The following is a 22229-nucleotide window of genomic DNA, read 5'->3' as shown; positions in this document are numbered from 1 at the left end:
TTGTGACTATTTCACTATAGTCATTACCTTTCTTACCCGCTACTTGTTTTTTTTCTTACAAAATAAATAAGCTAACTGACAAATTCAAATTAACATCTGACCAACCGTTCTGATAGCCAACCGGTTATGTTAAATTACCGGTTGCGCCGAACATACTTCTGTTAATCGGAACAGCTGTTCCCCCTTGCAAACTTTCCAACACTGATTTTAGCTGAAATTTCAATTGCAATTTGTTTTCCCAAGAAAGTTAAATTTTTGTAAAAAGTAGACGTAAACTAAAAATAACATCCAATCCAATAAAATGATGTCCCTTCCCGACACGGACAGTGAGGATGAACTGCCACCCGGCTGGGAGGAGCGGGCCACCGATGACGGCACAGTTTGCTATGTGAAGTAAGTCAATGGTCATGTGGAGTCGTAAACAAAAGATAAAACAATTTAATTATATGTACACATCTTTAGCCAGCAGGGCAAAACCTCACAGTGGACACACCCGCGGACAGGTCGCACCAAGCGGATTACGGGGGAGTTGCCCTTGGGCTGGGAGAAGTACTACGATGAGCAGGGAAAGCGGTTCATGTTCCTGAACAAGGAGACGCAGCAGCGGACGAATGTGGATCCCCGCCTGGCCTTCGCCTTGGAGGAGCCCACGCAGAATGTGGCCCAGGTGCGCCAGAGATTCGACTCCTGCTCCACCGCCCTGCAAGTCCTGCATGGCAAGGATTTGCACGGACGCACGGCCTTGATTACGGGTGCCAATTGCGGCATTGGCTTTGAAACTGCCCGTTCGCTGGCTCAACATGGTTGTGAGATCATCTTCGCCTGCCGAAACAGGACCTCTGCCGAGGCAGCCATCGAAAGGATTGCCCAGGAGCGACCGGCAGCCCGTGCACGCTGTCGATTTGTCGCCCTTGACCTCAGTTCGTTGCGTTCAGTCCAGCGATTTGTCAGGGAAATCAATCAAAGCGTTGGGTAAGCTTAAAGACGCCCTTACTTAAATATCGCATAGTTTAATCATTATAATTGCATTGCAGCCACATTGATTATCTCATCCTAAACGCGGGCGTATTTGCACTGCCCTACACAAAGACCGAGGATGGTCTGGAAACCACATTCCAGGTCTCGCACCTGTCCCATTTCTACCTGACATTGCAACTGGAGACGCTGTTTGATTACAAAACACGGATCGTTGTGCTGTCATCCGAGTCGCACAGGTAAATCGAAATTCGCACACTTTAGCACGTAAATAGTAACATATACATATGTAAGCTATGACAGTTCTGGAATGTAAGATGTTCCTATCTCTAATTTCTATAAATGAATACAGTTCGATTTGCGATTGCCCAGCCGAAAACATAATTCCTAACATTGTGAAAAAATTAGGCACAAAGAAATCCCAGGACACCTTAAAAATAAAAACGTTTTGACTGAAAGGTTCCATTTGTACCACGGCTTTAAGGCAAACGAGATTTTAATTTATTTAATTATTTATGACCCTATAAAGTATTAAATTAAAACACCTCTTAACAAGGTAAGGGGTCGTGACGATGGTACCTTTAACATACAAAAGTTCTGATATCAAATTTATTCACGAAAAATTCTTGTATATTTGACTAAATAAATACACTTTCTAAAAGGTTTTCATTCTGCCAGTTTCAGCAAAATATCTAAGCTTCTCGCATACGTACTCTATTGCGAAGTGCCGAAAGAGAACATGAAAGTTTATTTATTTAGTCGATATTAGAAAATTTGTATGTTGAAGGCGCGATCGTCACGACACCATTCAAATATTTCCAAGACCTTAAAATAGAGTTTAGATTGGCACAAACAATATTCAAAGATCAGGCACCGTAAGATTTCCAAACTGGTAAAAGTGGCCACTTTTGTTGATTAATAACTTTTAATTGTTAATTTATACAACAATGTTTACAATTATGTAAAGCACCCGTGAATATTTTAATAAATCTTTTCACACAGGTTTGTAGCTTTGTGGGTTCAGAAGTTACAGCCTTTCGAGATTTAGCGATTTACAGCTGTTTTCCCCGCTAAAACTGCGGGTTTTTCCAAAAGTGGTAAAACTAACGTTTCTTATATGCATCTGTTTAACAACATATACAATTTCCAGGACGCTAAAACAACGTTTTAGGACAAACACACAAACAGAATATAGTTCTAATTTTGAAAAGTCCCCAAAATCTTGTTTTGAGTAAAACTCTTGAACGAAGCATTGGATTCTAACAAACGAGGTGTCATTCGACGCGAATTATCACCAGCAATCCAATAAGTGCAATGGGCCACGCGCAACCACAGGTCACGTTTTTATAAATTTTAACTTTTACACTTTTATTGCTCTATCTCCCAAACCAATTGATTTTCTTAAAGTCATGGTATGCAATGCGCTTTGTCACTACGTGGACTGCCGTCCACTGTGATATACATATGTATATCCTTGATCGGAGTTAGTAACCGAGGCGATCTAGCCCTGTCCGTCAGTCTGTCCGTCCGTATAATCGCTGAGGTATTGGAAACAATAAAGGCTTTAAAGTTGGGATTGTAGTTCATTCGATTCAGGAAAAATCAATTAGCTTTAAATATAGTACATACTATAAAAGTGTATTACGATCCTTATCACTTCATTGCATTTTGCATATAATGTTACTGTTGACACTCGAACTGTGGTTAGATAGTATTAACTATACAGATTCTAGGGACTCCTGCGCAGCGCAAGTTTCTTATCCCGATGTGCCACGCCCACAAACGCCAAATAACTAATTTAAAGATTTTGTAAAAGTGTAAGTGCGTTTTGTTTATTTTATCATCTAAACTTGTACCATTCATAAAAAAGTATTGAGCTGTTAAACGTATGGCCGCTAGGTGGCGCCTACATTTTTAAAGCTACAGAGTTGAAATTTGATTCTACTTAGTTCTACTAGTGCCCAAGCTTGCTTCGGCCGAGTGCTATCAAAAAAGTTTGTGGTGTAAAATATTATTTTGCGCCAAAAATGGTTTAAATTAGACCATTAAGAGATTAATTGGTTAGCTGAGTAATGAAAAGATAGTCGAAGCACTACTATATATGACTATAGCGCCCCTCTTCTTTTTCATAAATCCATTTTTTTAGCTTAAATTAATATATACATTTTTAAAAGGGTATGTTAACATACCTTGAGAAAAGTTTTAAAAGTGGATTGAAAAATATTACTGATATACAAATATAAAGTCGGTCGGTTTTCTCTCACTGCTCCACTTTTTTAAATTTGCAATTGTTTTAATCATTTACATTTTTTATTGCCGGCACTGTAAATCTCGTTTTGCGCGCAAGCATTTGCCATTATTGCAACCTGTTTTTGTATAAAATGTCTTTTATTAAAATCACAAGGGGATTTTTATTAATTGAAATTAAGTTTTGGAACATGTCATGTCTAAAAATATTTATATTTGACTACATTTATGACAAGAATAAAAAGAAAGAACCTATAAATGGTTACGATTGACTTTTTTTCTTTTAAAGCCAGATTGAGTTTTTATTATGACTATATTAAGATTGATTTCATTTTTGATAATGTCACTTAAATTGCTATCTGAATATCATTAAGCATTTTGAAAGCCATTATAATTAACTCAAGCACCATATTTTCAAATAAAATTGTGGTTACAAATTAACGGTAACTTAAAATAGAACTAGATCTCCAAGATTTCAAAATTTAAAAAAGGTAGAATTTGTTGGATACTTTATAGTCGACACCCTCGGCTTTGAAAATGTGTCTGGCATGCCAAGTCGTCTCTTTTATTTTTGCAAGTTGATTGCACTTTTATGAATCCACATAGTGGACTTTGGACCGACCGGTTTCTTTTCGCGCTTTGGGGCCAAACTATTCATAGCCCAGGCCAGAAATAAATGTATTCCGCCTCGGTCATGCCGGCTAGAGTAGTGTTTTCCAAAATGTTTTTCTGTCTGCCTCGCTTCTCTCGTTGTTTTGTTTACAAAAGATGTTTTTCGGTTTGGTCCGATTTCAAGGCGAAACGTAATTGAACTCGGCTTGGAATATATTATTTTTTCCCAACCAAAGGCTTCGCTTACATTTTGTGCTGCGCACTCTCAAACAAAGGCCCAAAGAAAAATAATTACGACTCTGACGCAGCTGTGATTGTATTATCAAAACCATAACCACTTCCCCAGTCCATCTGCTCCCCCTCACTGGTTCGTTCATTAAAGCCATATGATCCCCCTCACGTGCAGATGTAATCACAGTGGAATAAACAAGTTAAACAGACCTTTAAAAAAATATTATCATTATTAGCCAACCCATCAAATAATATTGAAACATAAACAAGCCTAAATAAAGACTTTTTTCTAGTTATATATTTCTTTCTTAGTTAAGTTTATTGTACAAGCTAATAATTTTTGAATTTTAAAATGATAAACTTCTGTTGCACTGTTCAAATCAAGACCGCAAGTTAAGGCAAATTCAATCAGTCACCCACAATTCCCCTAATCTGCGCTAACTCGCTTAATTAGATTGATTAATTTAGGGGAACGTATGACCCACTGTGCAAGCTGTCAAAAAAAAAATAAATCATGGGTGAACGAATCTCGTGAAGCAACGGAAGAACGATACGACAACACTAAATTGGGGTATGTAGTTGTTATTGGAGGTGGTTTTGTATCTGCTGCGTTCGTTGCTTTGCTCACGTACCACATTTTTGGCTTCATGGAGCGGGCACATACATATCCATATCTTTCTCACCAGGGCGAACGTGCAACAAAAGTCTCGTGCGCCATTTGGAGTACTCGCAGATAGTCATGTATGCCACCAAAACCGTTCAGATATGATGAATTACACTCAGTTCCTATTGGGGTCAATGCGAACAATCAAAAGTCGGTGCCAACTGATAATCACTTTCAAACGGCACAAAAACAAATACAATTATTTTCACACCATAGAATGATGTAGAAAATATTAATTAACCACATATTTCCCAGAGATGCAGAGAAAAAGCAAAACATTTTTTGTATTTGTCTGGCTTCTTATATTTTTCGTAATTTCAATCTCATTATTTTTAAATATATTCAATAATAAGATGTACATTGTACATATCTTCCAATCTGATAAATAATATAAAAAGATATAATACACAAATAAATTAAGATACAATTGGTTATACTTAGATAATTAAGATAATGATTATCATCTGAAAGTCCACGTCAGATGGCAAATAAACAGATTATCGTTTTGCAATTTAAACGAGTTTCATCGGCCATTAATCAGTATGCAAATATTTTTTAATTTGTTCAAATATATTCAGCCAGACCCGATAAAGAACACTTACTTGCTCAGCCAGCACCTACCACAACAAACAAAAAACAACGACAACGGGTTATATTTATTATGGATGCCGAGTACGGCCCATACTTATAAATAAGACTGAATTTGCATACATTTTGCGACGTTATATTTGCATCGCCCCCAAGCCGAGCGCAAAGATTCAATGAAAACAAATCCAAAGTCCAAAATGTACGCGGAGGTTTCTGTGGATAGAAATGTTTTCATGTTGCGGGTTCGGGAACTATGCGACTTGCACATGCGCTATCCGTGAAATTTCCGGGGCTTCCCCAATAAAATGGAGGAGGATAGCGGGGTTCACTAGGGAGTTCAATATGCATATCCCAGTGTCCTTGTGCGTTTATTGTGTGGCTTTGTTCGGCAGCCACTTGCTGTCGCCATTGTCCGTGGATCTTAGTCACTGTCACCAGCTATTGTGTGCCCTGTACTCGGCCGGTTCCGTTAATGCCCTCTGCATCTCATCAAAGCAGAGCGTCTAGAGCCGGCTATGCTAGCCGGCAATGCCAATCAAGACTCGTTTTGCGATTGTCGGCCGGAGAGGGCAAAGTCCAATGGGTTTAGCTGGAGAAGGAATGTTTGTGTGGGACTACTGACAAAGAAATGCGTCGCTAACAATTTGTACCCCTTGCAGATTTGCCAACTTGCCCGTGGAGCATCTGGCGGTGCATCATCTTTCTCCGTCGCCTGAGAAATACTGGAGCATGATGGCCTACAACAATGCCAAGCTGTGCAATGTCTTGTTCGCCCAGGAACTCGCCCAGGTGAGTCATGCCCAAGTTTGTCTTGATTCGGGTCAATTAGATACATTGTCTTAACCCTTCTTCCAGCGCTGGAAGCAGCGAGGAATTTCTGTGTTCAGCGTGCATCCGGGCAATATGGTATCCACCGATCTTTCGCGTAACTATTGGTTTTACCGCCTGCTCTTCGCCATTGTGCGTCCCTTCACCAAGTCCCTGGTGGGTTGGAAAAGAAAACTGTTTCCAAAAACTTTCACTAATTGTTTTCTTTTACGCGACATTACAGCAACAAGCTGCTGCCACAAGTATTTACTGCGCCACAGCCAACGAGCTGACAGGCTTGTCCGGACTGTACTTCAACAACTGCTTCTTTTGCGAGCCCAGCAAATTGTCCAAAAGCGCTTCACTGCAGCAACAACTTTGGCAACTTAGTGAGAACTTGATTTCCGAGCTTCTGGAGGAGGAGCAGCATTAGCTATACGGTTGGGTAGATTTTAATATATTTATACTTTGTAAAAATACTTAATAAAAAGTCTTTAAATATTACAAGTGTCGAAAAAGTAGTTTAAAAAACATGATTTGTTTGAACGCAAAATGAAAATAGAGAAAAAGAGTAGGAAATATTTTTTTAGTTTTTATCTTTATATTAAATTGATTTTCGAAGATTCAACTTTATTTTTTACGAATTTCCTGCATTTAACTCTTGAACCGTTCATTAAAGGCTTTACCAGCATCCAAATGAATTCAACGAAACTAACTTTTTAGCTTTAAAATTATGATGTATTTTTTGTACACTATACAATAGTTTTCTACGAGTATACATTTTTTCATAAATCGAGTCTTAATAGGTAACATTTAAATAACAGCCTAAGTACTAGGTAAGGAACTCTTTGGGGACTAGAAATCGGAGACGCGTCCTTTGCGCTCCCAGTCGCCGTATCGCGTGGGCTCCGGTCCAGCGGGTCCGCCGATCTCGCCCGTATACGGATTGGTCTGGTTCGGCCAGGGCTTGAGGGGCTCCTTCTCCTGGTAGGGATGGCGCGAGAACTCGTCCAGTTTGCCCAGCGGCGTCTTGGCGCGCAGCTTCTTCTGGAAGGCCATCAGCTTCTCGGTGGGGGTCTTCGGCTCCTTGATCTCGACCACCAAATCATTGCCTCCGGGCGCTGCCCTCCAGGCTCCGCTCGTCGAAAGATAGCTCACTAGTAGATCGAAAAATAGACCGTTAGGATCAACACTTCTGCACAGTGGTCACCCGCTAACACACACCTTGCTTGCCCATCTGGGGAAGAGCGCGCGCAGATTGTCTGGCCATGGACTGCATTTTGTTTGGATTTCTTATTTATCAGTTATGCAAGATGCCGGCAATTCTAGACGTAGATGAGTCTCCGCTTCTTGCTCGCAGTTATTCACTTGGTTGTTTCACTTCCGCTTGGGGGTAATTGTCACTCGCTGGATTGTGCGCGTCTGAATTGAAATCGGAGGCTGAGATTCGCTTTTATAGCCCGAGTCGCGCTGCCGCTGTTTCTTTATTTATTTTTCCATATGGTAGTAGCAACCTGAAAATGTACTAGATATAACCACCGAAAATACGCTTTGTGGGGTGGAGTGCTTTGATAGACGTTTAGCCGTGACTGCAACCACAGACGGTCTGGCAACGACCCGTCTCGAAGTGAAGCTGGCAACGCTTATGTTCGAAATGGAAACTGCGATTGCCGTTATATATTAAGAATTAAACTTTTCCTTTTTATTTTGGCCTTGTAGTTTCTGTATAACATTCCCATTGAGCCAAAACTTTTACTATAAATAAATACCATTTGGTATACTCGGAGACACATCTTAAGGAGGTTAAATGAAAAAAAATAATTCTGATATCGAATTTTGAATATGAATAATTGATGCTTAACTTGTACTTGTACTAAAAAAAATACATGTTAATTTCACCTAACTGTATTGATAGCTTTAAGTTTCTGAACAACATTTCTATTGAAACCAAATTATTACTATCAATTATTATCTTATGTTTTAAAAAATTATTATGGTTTGCTTATACACATCCATATACTGAACATATTAAACTAACTTACCCAAGGTGTCAAGAGAGACTGAACAGGTGTTTACAGTTGATTTGATAGATATTTGATAAACATTTAAATATGTCGACAATTGCCTTTAATCATTGATTAAGTGATCATTAACATCTACACGAACACTCAATGCAATCGATCGGCCATCACTAGGTATTTTCCTCTGCCAGGGTTCTCATTGTGCTGTCATATTTCACACTGATTAGAGTCGTCGATCGGTTAAATCAAACAAGATGACCCTTTTCATGTTTTTAATGAAAGTTGGCCTGCGTCGAAATGCACTGCTATAAGGTCGTCGGGGTTCTCCTTATCGCTCTGAGCCATCGCCAATTGAGAGCAAGCGATTAGAAATTGGGGCTCCATGGCTTATCGGGCGAAACCCTTAAGGCAATGAGGTAAGGAACTCGGATTCGAGTAACGGCCATTCAGAACGTAAATCGCAGGTTGAAGTTTACTTTATATTACTCGTAATGCGAGTCTCTCGGTGCAGGAAACTGTAATATATAAGTCACTTACGGAATCGTTAAATGGTAACCCCAGAACATGGAGCCATTGAACCGGAGCGTTGCATTTAAGCTATACGCGATTTATAAACTATAAACGTTAGTCTTTAAGGACACTGGGAGAAATATTAAATGCATTTTTAGTAATAAATTTCACTATACTTACACAACCTAATATATTATTGAGTTCTCTTTTAAGGATCTCATTATATTAGTAACTGCAATGTTCAGAAGATTTAAGACCATTTTGAAGTGCTTTTCATAACGATTTCCTTTTCAATTCAGTTTCAGCATATTTCTTTTTGGAAAAATTTACTGTGCTTTCTTTTCTTTCAGTGCCTAAATTAACTTCTTTTTATGTTCTGTATCATTCTGTTCTGACATTTATGTTTATTTTTCTCGCCGTTCTATATAGCCGTCTTGTCGGATTGAAAATATTTTCCTACCGTCAGTTCAGTCGTTATCAAGTCGGCATTCGAAGTGGTTCGATCGCACCCACAAGACTAAGAATTACAGATACTCGAACATACAATTCATTCCGTCCACTGATCTAGTCAGGACGCAAAGTAAATGTAATAAAAATAGTTCCACAGATTCTTTAGAGGCGATTCCGACGAGAACATTTACAACTTCAGTTGCATTATCAGAGGTACCAGATAACCTCCACCCTGTTGCGTGGACTTGGACTCGGATCAGATCGGATCAGTCATTATAAGGAAGTGGGAGAAATCAGACAATCTCTATCTGCATCATTGCAGACACAACATTGGGAAAAGGGCCCAATAAAGTGAGTAAGAACCATTCTGTTCCAAAGAATACCATTTTATAAGATCTTAAACCATTGTCGGAACTGATCATTATTGCAAAATTGTTAGGCCTTACCACTTTCTTAAAGCTTATTAAAACAAACAAGAAGAACAAAAGTATGAGAACAAGATGAAATTTTTTTTAGATACATGCCGTGTTACATGCCGTGTTAAACTATAAATTAAAATTAATTATATTAAAAAAGTTCAAATACAAAAACACAAACCGTTTCATAAAATGTGTGAAAAACTTAGGTAAGAACAAAACCCAATTACAACTCAACTTTTATCTACATTACTGTAAAAAAACAACGTTATTAGTACTCAGTGAATTATTAGTTGCAAACGACTACGTTGAAATGTATGATTACTTATCTTAATTTTTTCGCCTGACCTGCTTTATCATTAGTATTAAACTTTCATGTATCGAAACATAGATAAAATGATTGCTTGTCGGAATCGAGATACATTTGAAAACAATAAATAAATGTTGTGGGCTACAATTGAGCTTCCTTACACTTTTCTAATGGCTTTACAAATGTTTATCGTTATTATAAATGGTAAACCGTTTCTACATGTAAAATGTACAAAGTATGTACTTACTCCCTATAAATACAGAGTAATTAGCTAACGGTAGTGAAGTTTGCTGCATAGTATGCGTTTGCATAGTTAAGGCTACAATGTAAACGCTTCTTAATTAACACCAGTAATAAAGGTTTATTAAAACAAGTTGAGCATGGTTAATTAATATGTTAACTACATTGCACGTCTTTTTTCCTGTTTCAGGTGCAGCACGACACAACATACTTACATCCCATTACCATGATCGGAAAACAACGCATTTTACGGACTAGTGCGGTGGGTCTAGTTTTGTCCACCTTCAGTCTTTTCTCGGTAGTTTACATGGATCAGATCGAACGTTGGATGATCGAGTGGTTAATGGTTCTGAGACCCGGAACTCTGATTAGCACTCTGTGGGAATCGCCCTCCATGGATATAAACGTGGATCTGTATATTTTCAATTGGACAAACTCAGAGAGCATAGGCGATCCTACAGTGAAGCCAAGATTTGAGGAACTCGGACCTTACCGCTTTACGGAGCGGATGCAGAAGGTCAATGTGGAGTGGCACGATGAGAACTCAACGGTTTCCTACAAGCGCCGCAGTCGGTTCGACTTCGATCCAAAACTCAGTGCTGGACGTCTCTCAGATCCCATCGTGGCGCCCAACCTGCTAATCGTGGGCTTGTACCAGAAGATGATGCTGTGGAGTCCTATGCTGCGATCCCTAATGATGATTGCTTTAAATATTTACGGTAAAGACCAGACGATGGTACGTCCTGCCAGCGATTGGATGTTCGACGGGTTCGACACGCCGCTGATCAAGATGAGCAAAATGATGCCGCCTAACCTCGTGCCGGAGATGAAGTTTCCCTATGAGAAGATCGGCTATGCATATCCAGTAAGTCAAAAGAAAATAAATATTTTCAGATTTTTATAATCTAAGCACTAATTGTACCTACTTTTTTATACACAGTTTATTTAAATTTTGTCTGTATCAAATTATGTATATCAGTCTGATAATTCTTAAAATTGCATCCAAGTGGACTTTTGCCGTCTTGTTCCGTATTCAAGTTATACAAGTATACTGAAATTGCATACAACTTGACTGTTACCGTATTAGTTTTTAGTATAGTAAGATTATATCCTGAACTTTATTCTTTTTCCAGCGCAATGGCAGCATGGAAATCTACGGCCATCATAATGTCTACACAGGACGAGATAAGTTTGAAAAACTGGGTCAAATAGCTCAGTGGCGCTACAACAACGTCACAGAAGCCAGTCCCAGGTGCAAATTGAAGGGCAGTACCGGGGAATTCCATCCAATACCGCTGGTGAAAGGCAGACCCATATCCTACTTCCTGCCGGATCTGTGCCGTGAACTACAGGTGGACTATTACGGCACCACACTTTTCGAAGGCGTCGAGGCATTCGTGTACAAGGGCAGTGCCCGCAACATGGCGAATGGTGAGTACTACATAGTCAACATATATTCATTTCGATTTCAAGCTTGTCAATTCGATATTATAAGGATATAAACCTTTCCATCGCAGGTACTGACAATCCTGATAACAGCTGCTATTGCCAAGAAAACTGCCAGGAGGTGAGGTCTGGTCTCCTGAACATCTCCTCCTGCTGGTATGGGGCTCCAGTTTTTGCATCCTATCCGCACTTTTATCAAGCCGACCCGTACTACGCGGATCAGGTGGAGGGCATGAAGCCCGACAAGGATCGCCACGCGATGGTCATTATGTTGGAGCCCAAAACCGGAATGGTGCTGGAGATCAAGGCCCGCATAATGGCCAACTTGTTAGTCGAACCCAAAACCCATTTGTAAGTACGCAGTGAAAAAATTACAAAACTTGTTCTATATTTTCTCAATATTTCAGAATCTATCGCAATGCGAGAAAGACGTTCTTCCCGTTGATCTGGGCAGATTATAATGTGCGCATCACTGACGATCTGTTAGGATACGTGAAGTTAATACCAATCCTAGAGTTGGTGGGCAAAATCTGTGGTGTCCTAGGCGCGTCTTTGGGCGTGCTTATGGTCTTCTGGTATCCTCACCAGATGATTTGGCAGAAAACCCTAATGCAGAAGATCGAGATCAATGCTCTGGAAACGACCAGAACGTCCGACCCCACAAAAAATAATAGTGTGGAGGACTCGCCGCTGCTGATAGGATTGCAGTAAACCGTGGCGGGAAATTCGAACTGAGGGTTTAAGTTTACTAAGTGTGTATCATGTCATAGAGTTAAGTTTGCAGGGTTTTTTCTTGCCTAGTTTAGTTTAAGGCCAATAAATGGTAAATGGTGTTCAAATTCTCGGTGCCTGAAAAAATTCGAATACATATATGTACACATGTATAGATTTTGTACTTCTTTCGGTTCTTTCACAACTGTTTGGGATTGTCCAACGAAATTTCGTATCACACTGAATCATAACTCCACATGGAAAAAAAACACTTATTTCTGATAAATAATGATAAGCAAATAATATCACTTACATATGTATATGTTATTCGAATCGCCTGAAATCCTCTCGAAGCACTTTTGTTTGACAGCTGGCTAAACCGATTCAGAACCGATTGAAGAAAATGTTTACATTGCACTACAAGCCAAAACCGGTTTGGCAAAAAGACATCTGAAGAGAGAGAGAGAGAACGAGAAAAGAGCGCTCATTTGCGCCGCTATCTGATTACACTCTACATTTGGTGAAGTCCCATAATTTAGGTTACTAATTAGACAAGAATCAGAATTTAACGTTAAGTTCAACTTTACAACAAAAAACTTTTAAGAAAAATTGTACTACTAATTTTATACATGCTTTACCATAACAATTAATCATAACAATTTCCATTTGTCAGAGGGTATTTACTGATATTTACGGAAGTAGCATTTTAATGGGAGAGCTTACTAAAATCGTATAACTGCGGGAGCCACAGAGTAGTTAATGTTCTAAATTAAGGTACATTGTACATATGTACATATGTATGTCCCTACCTAATGTACAGATGTATGTTCCGCTAAACCATTTCTGTCACACCCTCAATACAATTTTAGTGGAATTTTGGACTCCTAGCAGCTGGTAACACTGCCCCCGTTATTTACCGCAAAGGGTATCTGCCTGTCAGCGAAGACGAGGGCGCTTGGCCCATAATGAAGAATAAATAATTGCTGCTTGGTGGCGACTCTTTGGAAAATACTTATTTAGTCGCAGGCGCAGCGCCGCTCAGACACGTTCGCTCTCGTTCGCGCGCGTTAGTTCAAGATCAACGATTAACGGTGCGTCGCCGCCCCCGGAACCCTGTGAGTGGGAGCGAGACGGCAGACTACAAGAAAAGACGCGTGCTGAGGAAAAAGCAATACAATCGCGGCGGACAAACGATCACAGACTTTTATTTAGACAATATTTATACCCCGCTCTAATAAAAATTGATATCAATTGAAAAGTATCTGGAAAAAAATTAAAAAGTCCGTGAAGTGCAAGTGGAAGTGTTCAATAAATAAGTTAATGACATGTAAGAAAAATATGAAAAACAAGAAAGAGAGCGGAGAAAAAGAGAGAGCGCGCAAAGACGAGAGAGTCAAACGTGCCCGATTCCGAATTGTTGTACTGCTAATTTAGATAATTTTTTAAAGCAAACACAAATAGAATAGTTCTTTACTTTTTGTGGATAAGGAGTTATGCATTCCGAATGTGACGCATAGTGATGAAATCGGAAAATGTCTATATAAACGTATGAAAGTACGAATTATGTATGTTTTCCTTGGCACATTGCACTGTATTGCTGGTTATTTATAGGCTAAAGAGCAAATAAAGCAGCATGATGAGCACAGACATAGAAAACATTGTCAACAGGTTGCGGAAGTGACGCCCAAGGTTCAAGGATAAAACTAGTGTTAATTTATTGTTTTGCCGTGGAAAATCGCAATGTGCGAAATTCGCGTGATTGATGTTTGCCCAAATGATTGGGCAGTATGTGAAGTTCATAATCTGGTGTAGTAAAGCGCGAAATAATCAGAGCGCAAAAGCGGGCGGCAGGGGGAGGGTGTGGCATATGGGGTGGCATGGTTGTAGATAAAGAAATAAACCTCAACAAAAACGGGTTTCTTCTTAACCTCGCTAGTAACAAAAAAGTCATTGGACGCAGTACGTGTGTGTAGAATATGTACAACATATATTGAAAATCGTTGAATTATCACCAATAATGGCCGTAACTAAGGCTAAAACTCCTCAGCCAGCGGTTGCTAACCAGCCTCAAGAAGTGTAAACAGTATAGTGGATAACGCCTCCACATCCCGCCCTTGCGCACTACGAACTTATGGTTGTGTTAGGGTATGGAATACGTTGTACGGAATATAAAATATGGAGAGGTGAACGTGTTTTTAATCCAGTCCCACAGTCGCAAATCAAAACAAATAATACCGCGGAATGTGCTGCCGCAGTGAATCACGGTCTTTACAACATGAAAACATCAATAGTAAAAAAGTTCAGAGTCAGCAAACGGGAAAAAAACTCGAGTCAATAGTATTAAAGTTCGGAGTCAGCAAACTGAAAAACCTCGTTTCAATGGTAGTAGTAGAGCCTTACATATGTGTACTTTTTTCGTATTCATAACAGTGTTGTCAGTGAAGTCATTCTAAGTGGAGAGCTTTTAAGTTATTAAGGAGTTAGCAGTACGTTTAATTTAAATACAGCATTACTAAATAAGTGGCAGATTTAAGAAATGTTCTTGTACAACGAAGCTAACTAATGTTCTAATACTGACCTTTAATAGCAACATTGCTTTGCTGACATGGTCATGTTACGCTTAACATTTTATAGGTATTAGCCAACACCGAAAGGCGTGCAAACATAACTGTGTGACTAAGTGTGGCTAATCATTGTTCTGTACATGTAAAAAACTATAGTCTGAATTTAGATTCCGTGAATTGATAACATCATGCTATAAAACCACCTGACGCAATTCATGAGTTTGAGAGAATAAAATAGAATATGCGGATAATAAAGTGAAATTTCCAAAAACCAATGTAGATTATGACCAAAAAATGAAGTTTAATGATGAAAATCGTACCACCAACCGCAATTTATTTTTAAAATAAAGTTATAACTAATTAATGTAAAAGGACAGTGGTACCGCTGTCATCCGCTAGGTGACGTGGAACTCGCATCAGTGGTGTGTACATGTGCGTCAGGGAAATTTAAAATCCTGTAATCTTGGCAACGGTTTTAAGAGCTCATAGGTAATGGACATATGTACATATGTATGCTAATAACACTTATAGGTTTTCATTTTAGTGTGTAAAATGTACACTACGTATGTATATATTTATTTATTTTGCGGTTTTCCCAGAGCAGGGGAACACTATTACAATTAGACAGAAAATGTTAGTAATTACGTCGCAGTTCTACTTTGTGATCGCTATTTATGCGAGGGCGCGTTATCGACTGCTCTGCGTCTCTCTTTCTCTCTCAGCAATGTAATGCAGGTCTCTGCCAAGAGTTCCTCGATCCTCAGAAAGTGGGGTGGCGAGCCGGCTGGGCCTCGAAAGTGTGATAAGACTGTGTAGTGGTCTCTCCGGCAGGCCAGCGATAAGCCCGCATTTCTCACATCCACTCCACTCTCTCTCGCTCTCTCCCCATATAGACGCTAATAACGGGATCGTAATCGTGCCGAGGGTTCCACACTCAGTGCGAAGCAAAAGATCGGTCGAGGAAGACGCCCTTTATATAGAACACCCATCACCAACATCAGTAGGCGGATCCACCACGATGACATCACGGGTGCGTCATTGGGCCGGACTGGCCATCGTCGTTCTTGGGATCTGCTCCATAGCCAGTGGCATATACCTCTTCCGCAACTTTATCGAAATGTTTACACGCGCGCGCGGCAAGGTTAGTACTCCGCAACTGTTAATATGTGCAATTGATTCGAGCCCATCTTATCGAGTTTATTACAATCGATTCTGAGACCTTTGAGTTAAGTTTTGCAAACCGGCTAATTGGCAAAATGTGTAAAGGTCAACTGATAGGCCCATTTACATAGCATCTAGTTCGACAGGAACCAATTTCTTCCATTGATTGAAATCAATTAAACGAAAAGACACCGAAAATTTAGTGTGTGCAGGTGTTCAAATAACAAAATCACCCGAAGCCATCAGATAAGATACACAAGATAAGACTACACAACATTTGAAATGATCCCTCATAGGGTGCGTATTAAGTCATGTCGGTAGGTTGGTAAAACACTTTTAAGATCCCATTAGGAGATCCTATACTTTCGTATGTGTTTTTAATTAGCATGTTAATGCTATCGTTGTGTTTATACTCTATATGTAGAGTGCTTAGTCGCGGCACTTAAAGCCCTCATTGGAAAAAACTCCCCTAAGCTTTAGTGCAACGATCAAGAGCGAATAACCTTGTTAAAATTACCATTAACTTTATATAAAGTCAACTAGATCCACCTTTTTTGAAATTTGAATACTACTATTATGTGAAAAATGGACATACATAATAACGAAAGCTTTATACTTTTTCCCTTCCTTTTTAGGTAAAATAAAAAACAGTACTAAATTCTAAAAAACCATCAATCAAAATTAATCAATTTGATAATTTTTTGTTTGGCCAGGTGTTGTTACTTGTTTTGATCATGATTCCTTTTCGGTTTAATGCTTACTCAAGTCGACTAATAATAGTTAGTGATTAAATGACTTTATCAAAAAAGGGCACACCTGTCACTGTGAATCACGGGATGCGGGGTCAATAATCAAACACCAAAGTTTTCCCCTTATGTTGCTGGTTTCTGGAAAGGCGGACATTCCATCCGAATCGTTGGAGTTTCGGCCGCGAAATTGCAATGGGGTTTGCTATCTTATCTTGGACAAAACCTGAAAAATAACCCATTTGGCGATAGCCATGTGTTCGATTAGACAACGCTCTTCGGTTCCATATGTGTACGAAAAACGGTGAAAATGTTCATAAATGGCCTTAACCATCCAGGCTAACTTGTAACCACACTTTGCCAGGTCTGATGACCCTGACCGAACACCTGTGTTCTACGTCGAGTCCCGGCAGACAGGTGTAATCCATTAGGATTTTACAGGGCTTGACGTGAACATTGTCGAAACCGCTTCGAACCCAATTCGCTTTCTTTTTATCAGTTTAGTCATTTCCTGTAGGCCAGTCGCAGTTCCAATTATAAAGATTATAGGGTTCTGGGCTATACAAAATGGTGGCCCACTGGTCTACGATCTAGACAATCGTTAAGTCTGTCATTCTGGCTTACAATGATTGATGGCTGATAGCACTCTTCTAACGAATGCATGTAATCGCACCATATCACCTCAAATTTTGCGGAGATAGAACCCGACAAAGTAGCTGGAAATTGCATTCAAAATATTACACAACAAACAAATTTTTTTTTTAGTATAACATATTCATTTATTTATTTTATTTAACCTAATGGCTTTAAAACGTTGACACAACAAAAATACAATTATTTTTCTTAGGACACATTTGCATTCGAGGGTATTTTAGAAACATAATGTTAGCTTCAAAAATATGTTTTATCATTTGCTTAATCACAGTTCATCACCCTATACAAGTAATTGATACAATGACTAATTAAATATTAACCTACTCACAAGATGAAAATTCCTTTCTTACACATTTCTCTATCGTAGAAACTGATTATGGCTGATACATTTTTGGGAAAGAAATTTAATTTTGGAATTTCGCATGTATTATTATTTTAAGTTGTCTTAGAAAATGTATTAATATGAGAAAAGCGTTGTTATTTTTGCATATTTTGGTATCATCGAGTTATAAAGATGCTATTGAATCACAAAGAAAAAGCAGAGAAAATATTTTTTGTTACATAAATTTTAGACTCTGGAAATGCCTATATCTCTGAACCAAACTGTAAATCAATTGTTCAAAGGCATTTTCAATAAGCACAAGTTCTCCCTTTGAAATATTCCGTATCAATTATGGAACCTCCAGCGGATACCAATTGCACAGATCATTCGTGAACTTTGATCGGTTTTGCAATATGCACATTGTTCATAAATTCGATGCGCAATTTTTCGCCAACAAATTTCTATGTACAATTGATATCAAAGTCTTACAGCCAGTTATCCTCAATTATAATGTGAATCTTTTATTATTGAATAATGATCGTCAATTACATTTGATAGTTATCCATTTATTTAAGCTTATCCCTATGCGTAATATTTTACTTTCGTAGGAAATGGCCTTGAGCCCAACATCACGATCATTTGAGGGTTGGAAGGTCTCGCCACTGCCGCTTAACTTTGATGTATACCTCTTTAACTGGACGAATCCACAGGACTTCTTTGTGGGATCTGGCAAGAAGCCGCGATTCGAGCAACTGGGACCCTATCGGTTTCGAGAGCAACCCGACAAGGTGGACATCGAATGGCACAATCAGAACGCTTCCGTCTCATTCCATAAAAAATCCTGGTTCTACTTCGATGCTGCCGGAAGCAACGGAAGTTTGTCAGATATTGTCACTCAAGTTAACTCCGTAGCACATGTAAGTTCCCAACATAATAACATCGAAACTGAAGAACTTCAACTAATATATACTTTTTTCCACAGGCTGCGGCTAGACGTGGTGCTGACAGCTGGGTAGGCAGACTAGCTGTTAACTTTGCCAATAGAGCTTATGGTCAGGATGTGTCCGTCACAAAAACCGTAGATGAAATGCTCTTCAAGGGCTACGAACACCAATTCATAAAAGTTGGCAAGCTGCTGAGACCCCAAGATGTTCCCTACGCGCGCGTAGGATTCCAGTACCCGCGAAACGGCAGTGCCAGCTTCGATGGAGACATTAACATGTTTACAGGGTCCGACGATATTGCCAAAATGGGTCAGATTCATACGTGGAATAACCTGACGCACACTGGAGCTTTTGAGGGCAGCTGCGGTCAGGTTCGCGGTTCCATGGGCGAGTTCTTTCCGCCCAACCTTAGCACCAACGACAGCGTATACATGTACATGCCAAAGATGTGCCGGGCTATACCGCTGGATTACACGGAAACAGTCATGGTGCATGGAGTGACTGCTTACAAGTTTAGTGGCACTCAGCACGCGGTGGACAACGGAACACTGTACCCGGAGACGAGTTGCTTCTGCGTCGGCGGCAAGTGTTTGCCCATCGGGGTGATCAACATAGGACCCTGTGCCTTCAACGCGTCTGTCTACATGTCGTTCCCGCACTTTTACATGGCGGATGCAAGCTATCTGGAGGCCATCGAAGGTCTGCAACCGGAACGCGAGAAGCACGAGTTTTTCATGACGCTGGAACCCAATGCGGGTGTGCCAATGGACGTGGGCGGTGGCTTTCAGGCCAACTACTACATGGAGCCCATTCAGGGTATTGAGTAAGTATCTACAAATTAACAATATTTTATCTAAGTATTCACATAACTAAACTCGCTCGTAGAGTAAGAGGGTATATCAGATTCGTCGAAAAGTATATGTTTAGCTGGTGAAAGAAAGCGTTTCCGAACCTACCTTTCAGTATGTCCTTATGAACGCTGTGATCTCGGAAACTAGCAAGTTGGGATTAGGCATGCAGATTCGTGAGATTTCGCAACGCAAGTTTATTTCAGCAGGGTGCTTCGCCCACTTTTTGAAGACTTTTTAAAAGTGAAAATGGGATTTTGTTTCAATACTAAATTGAAACAGGCGTTTAAAAAAGGGCTAATACTAAAACCCTTATGTTATGTTTTAGAAAATAGATTTCAGAAACACGCACTGAAAAAACGCTGCCCTAAATGCGAAAGATATTTACAAGCGCCTCAGGATCCTCAAGAAACGAGTGAATTGTTTAACTGAAACAAATTGGAATTAAATAAGGGAATGTTTTGTTTTGGTGATCCTTTTTAAAATTTAGGAATCCTTTAAACGGGTCCATGCGATTGGAATGGGCTTGTTATACCCGTTACTCGTAGACTCGTATACTAGATTCGTCGGAAAGTATGTAACAGATAGTATGAAGCGTTGCCCACCCCATAAAGTATATATATTCTTGATCAGGATCACTAGGCGAGTCGATCTAGCCATTTCCGTCTGTCCGTATGACCGCTGAGATCTCGGATCTACATATAAGAGCTGTTAGGAGCTGGCATGCAGATTCTTGGGCGCAAGTTTGTTTCAGCAGGGTGCCACGCCCACTCTAACCTAAACATCCCAAACCCACAAACGACCATAGCACTAGAACTCGACTAGCGACCACATTTTTTAATATTTTGTTAAAATACTATAACCAAATAATAATCTATATTATGCTAACTCAATCGAAATTGCACACCACATGCAGCAAATCAGCTGTTTTCACTAATACACCACCAAGCCGCTAGGGGCGCTATAGGCTAGTTGCCGCCATAGGCTAGGTGGCGCTAGGTGGCGCAAGCATACATATCTCTATCCCTCTCTATTTAGCTGAGTAACGGGTATCTAATAGTCGAGGCCATTGACTAAAGCGCTTTCTCTTGTTTTTCCTTATTAAAGAAAGTCCAATAAGATGGATAGATCCTTCATGAATCAACTTGCGATGTAATTTTGTACATTTTACTGAAGCTCAGTTTGATTACCTCAGGTGACAAGTAATCCTTCTGACCAATCTTTGTATTATTATAGAAAAATCTAGATTTTCCATGCACATAACTTAAATTTATCTTTTTTCTGTTTCAGTCTCTACCAAAATGTGCCAACGGTCATGATTCCCATGATGTGGTGCGAGGAACGAGTTCGGGTTTCGGAGGAAATCGCAGCCGACATCGCGCTGGTTTCGCTGATTGTCCTGCTAGGACAGATTGCAACTGGCATCCTGCTGGCCGGCGGTCTCATATGCACCTGCTGGTACCCGACGCGGAAGGTCACGCACTTCTGTCAAAGCGATCCCAAGGCCAAAGCTAGTGCGTTTAGTCCTCTCGCCGCCTTTGGTGTAAACTCAGCTGCACCTCCGGCTCCGGCTGCCCAGATTTTCCGCAACAACACTAGTTCGTCGGGCAACGACCGCGTTGGAGTGCGGCTGCTGGAATATAATCGCGATTCCGGACTGAAGGCGGAGAGCGGTACCACGGAGAACTCGGCCAGGGAACGACTGATCGCCGAGGACTCGCCCGATGTCATAATTAGATAATACATGCGTTGGCATCAAGCTTTTCTGACGGTGCCCCCAACGATCATCTGCCTTAGACTCATTTACGTCGCCGTAGCTTAGAATAGCACAAATGATTAAGCCATTCTGCCTTAACAATGCCCACAGAGGCTGGACCTAGCTGCTCACCGAGGACATTGCTCCCGAACACATCACATACCACATTGCCACGCATTAGGAGTTCCCTCAACACATCTGCACGCTAAGCAGACAGCGAGAGAGATACATAAGATTATTTATTTTAGTGCCAAAAAAGAAAACCCAAGCAAAAGTCATTAACTATTTTAGTAGGTTAAACTAAGCTGTAAATAGAGTGAGTCGTTAAGGGCCCATTAATTCATTTTCTTATATTGTTGAAGTTATAACTGCTCATGCCCAAAGTATTTATATTTATACGAAAATGCATACATTTTGTAAAGCGATAAGTTAAGTTTTAATCCAAGTTGAGATGAAGTGATAGTGTAAACATATTGAACAGAACATAAAGTGCGAAGAGTTTTTACTCTTTCGCATTCAGATTGGCCTGAGACTGGGCAGTTATCGTTTTAAGTCTTGTACAAATAGCACTAACACTGCAGAGATTTCGCATATCCCATGTAAATATGTCAATCAGTGTGAGAATTAGAAAGTAGAGAACAGCTGTGAAACCCGGAAATATTTCCAAAAATTCCTTAAGATAAATTTATAGAAGAGAATAAATATAAATACATCAGATCAAGATATCAAGGAGGGACTGTTAACCACTTTAAGGCAATATTATTGAAATATTTATGGATCCCCTGCCATTAATTTCCAGACATATCATGATATTTTGACTTTAAAGGAGGGTATAAAGTAACAAATTCACTTAAAGTTGGGTACATAAATATGTAGTTATCAACACATTTATTTGGCAAAGAACAATTGCTCAAATAAATTTAAAAATGAAAAGATGTTGCTTATAAAATTGTTACCCGCAAATAATTTTGAATAAATCTGAAAGACCTATTAACTTAAAAAACAA

At 39.7% G+C, this 22229-nt stretch overlaps 4 protein-coding genes across 4 annotated transcripts; 3 read left to right on the top strand and 1 right to left on the bottom strand.

Annotated features, from left to right (window-relative positions):
* The first annotated feature begins 196 nt into the window (after window positions 1–196).
* Window positions 197–6632, top strand: LOC119547764 (WW domain-containing oxidoreductase). Its single transcript, XM_037854772.1, has 6 exons — window positions 197–393; window positions 463–972; window positions 1035–1214; window positions 5977–6106; window positions 6173–6301; window positions 6369–6632. Exons 1-6 carry the CDS (start codon window positions 302–304, stop codon window positions 6555–6557), a joined length of 1230 nt encoding a protein of 409 aa, XP_037710700.1. The 5' UTR covers window positions 197–301; the 3' UTR covers window positions 6558–6632.
* Window positions 6633–6840: 208 nt separating this feature from the next.
* Window positions 6841–7580, bottom strand: LOC119547765 (succinate dehydrogenase assembly factor 4, mitochondrial). The gene is made up of 2 exons (XM_037854773.1): window positions 7349–7580; window positions 6841–7281 (listed from the first exon to the last, which is right to left on the bottom strand). Exons 1-2 carry the CDS (start codon window positions 7401–7403, stop codon window positions 6980–6982), a joined length of 357 nt encoding a protein of 118 aa, XP_037710701.1. The 5' UTR covers window positions 7404–7580; the 3' UTR covers window positions 6841–6979.
* Window positions 7581–8660: 1080 nt separating this feature from the next.
* On the top strand, window positions 8661–12385 carry LOC119546372 (protein peste). The gene is made up of 6 exons (XM_037852604.1): window positions 8661–8768; window positions 9085–9456; window positions 10262–10936; window positions 11205–11502; window positions 11589–11868; window positions 11925–12385. The coding sequence occupies exons 3-6, from the start codon at window positions 10298–10300 to the stop codon at window positions 12226–12228; spliced, it is 1521 nt and encodes a 506-aa protein (XP_037708532.1). The 5' UTR covers window positions 8661–8768; window positions 9085–9456; window positions 10262–10297; the 3' UTR covers window positions 12229–12385.
* An 855-nt stretch (window positions 12386–13240) lies between these two features.
* LOC119546371 (protein peste) lies at window positions 13241–21946 on the top strand. The gene is made up of 5 exons (XM_037852603.1): window positions 13241–13555; window positions 15686–15933; window positions 18284–18592; window positions 18658–19442; window positions 20758–21946. The coding sequence occupies exons 1-5, from the start codon at window positions 13549–13551 to the stop codon at window positions 21206–21208; spliced, it is 1800 nt and encodes a 599-aa protein (XP_037708531.1). The 5' UTR covers window positions 13241–13548; the 3' UTR covers window positions 21209–21946.
* Window positions 21947–22229: the final 283 nt, after the last annotated feature.

Source organism: Drosophila subpulchrella, chromosome 2L, assembly GCF_014743375.2.
Source record: "Drosophila subpulchrella strain 33 F10 #4 breed RU33 chromosome 2L, RU_Dsub_v1.1 Primary Assembly, whole genome shotgun sequence".
NCBI classification, from domain to species: domain Eukaryota; kingdom Metazoa; phylum Arthropoda; class Insecta; order Diptera; family Drosophilidae; genus Drosophila; species Drosophila subpulchrella.
The sequence above is the reverse complement of the archived record's forward strand: the minus strand, read 5'-3'. Positions and strand labels throughout refer to the sequence as shown.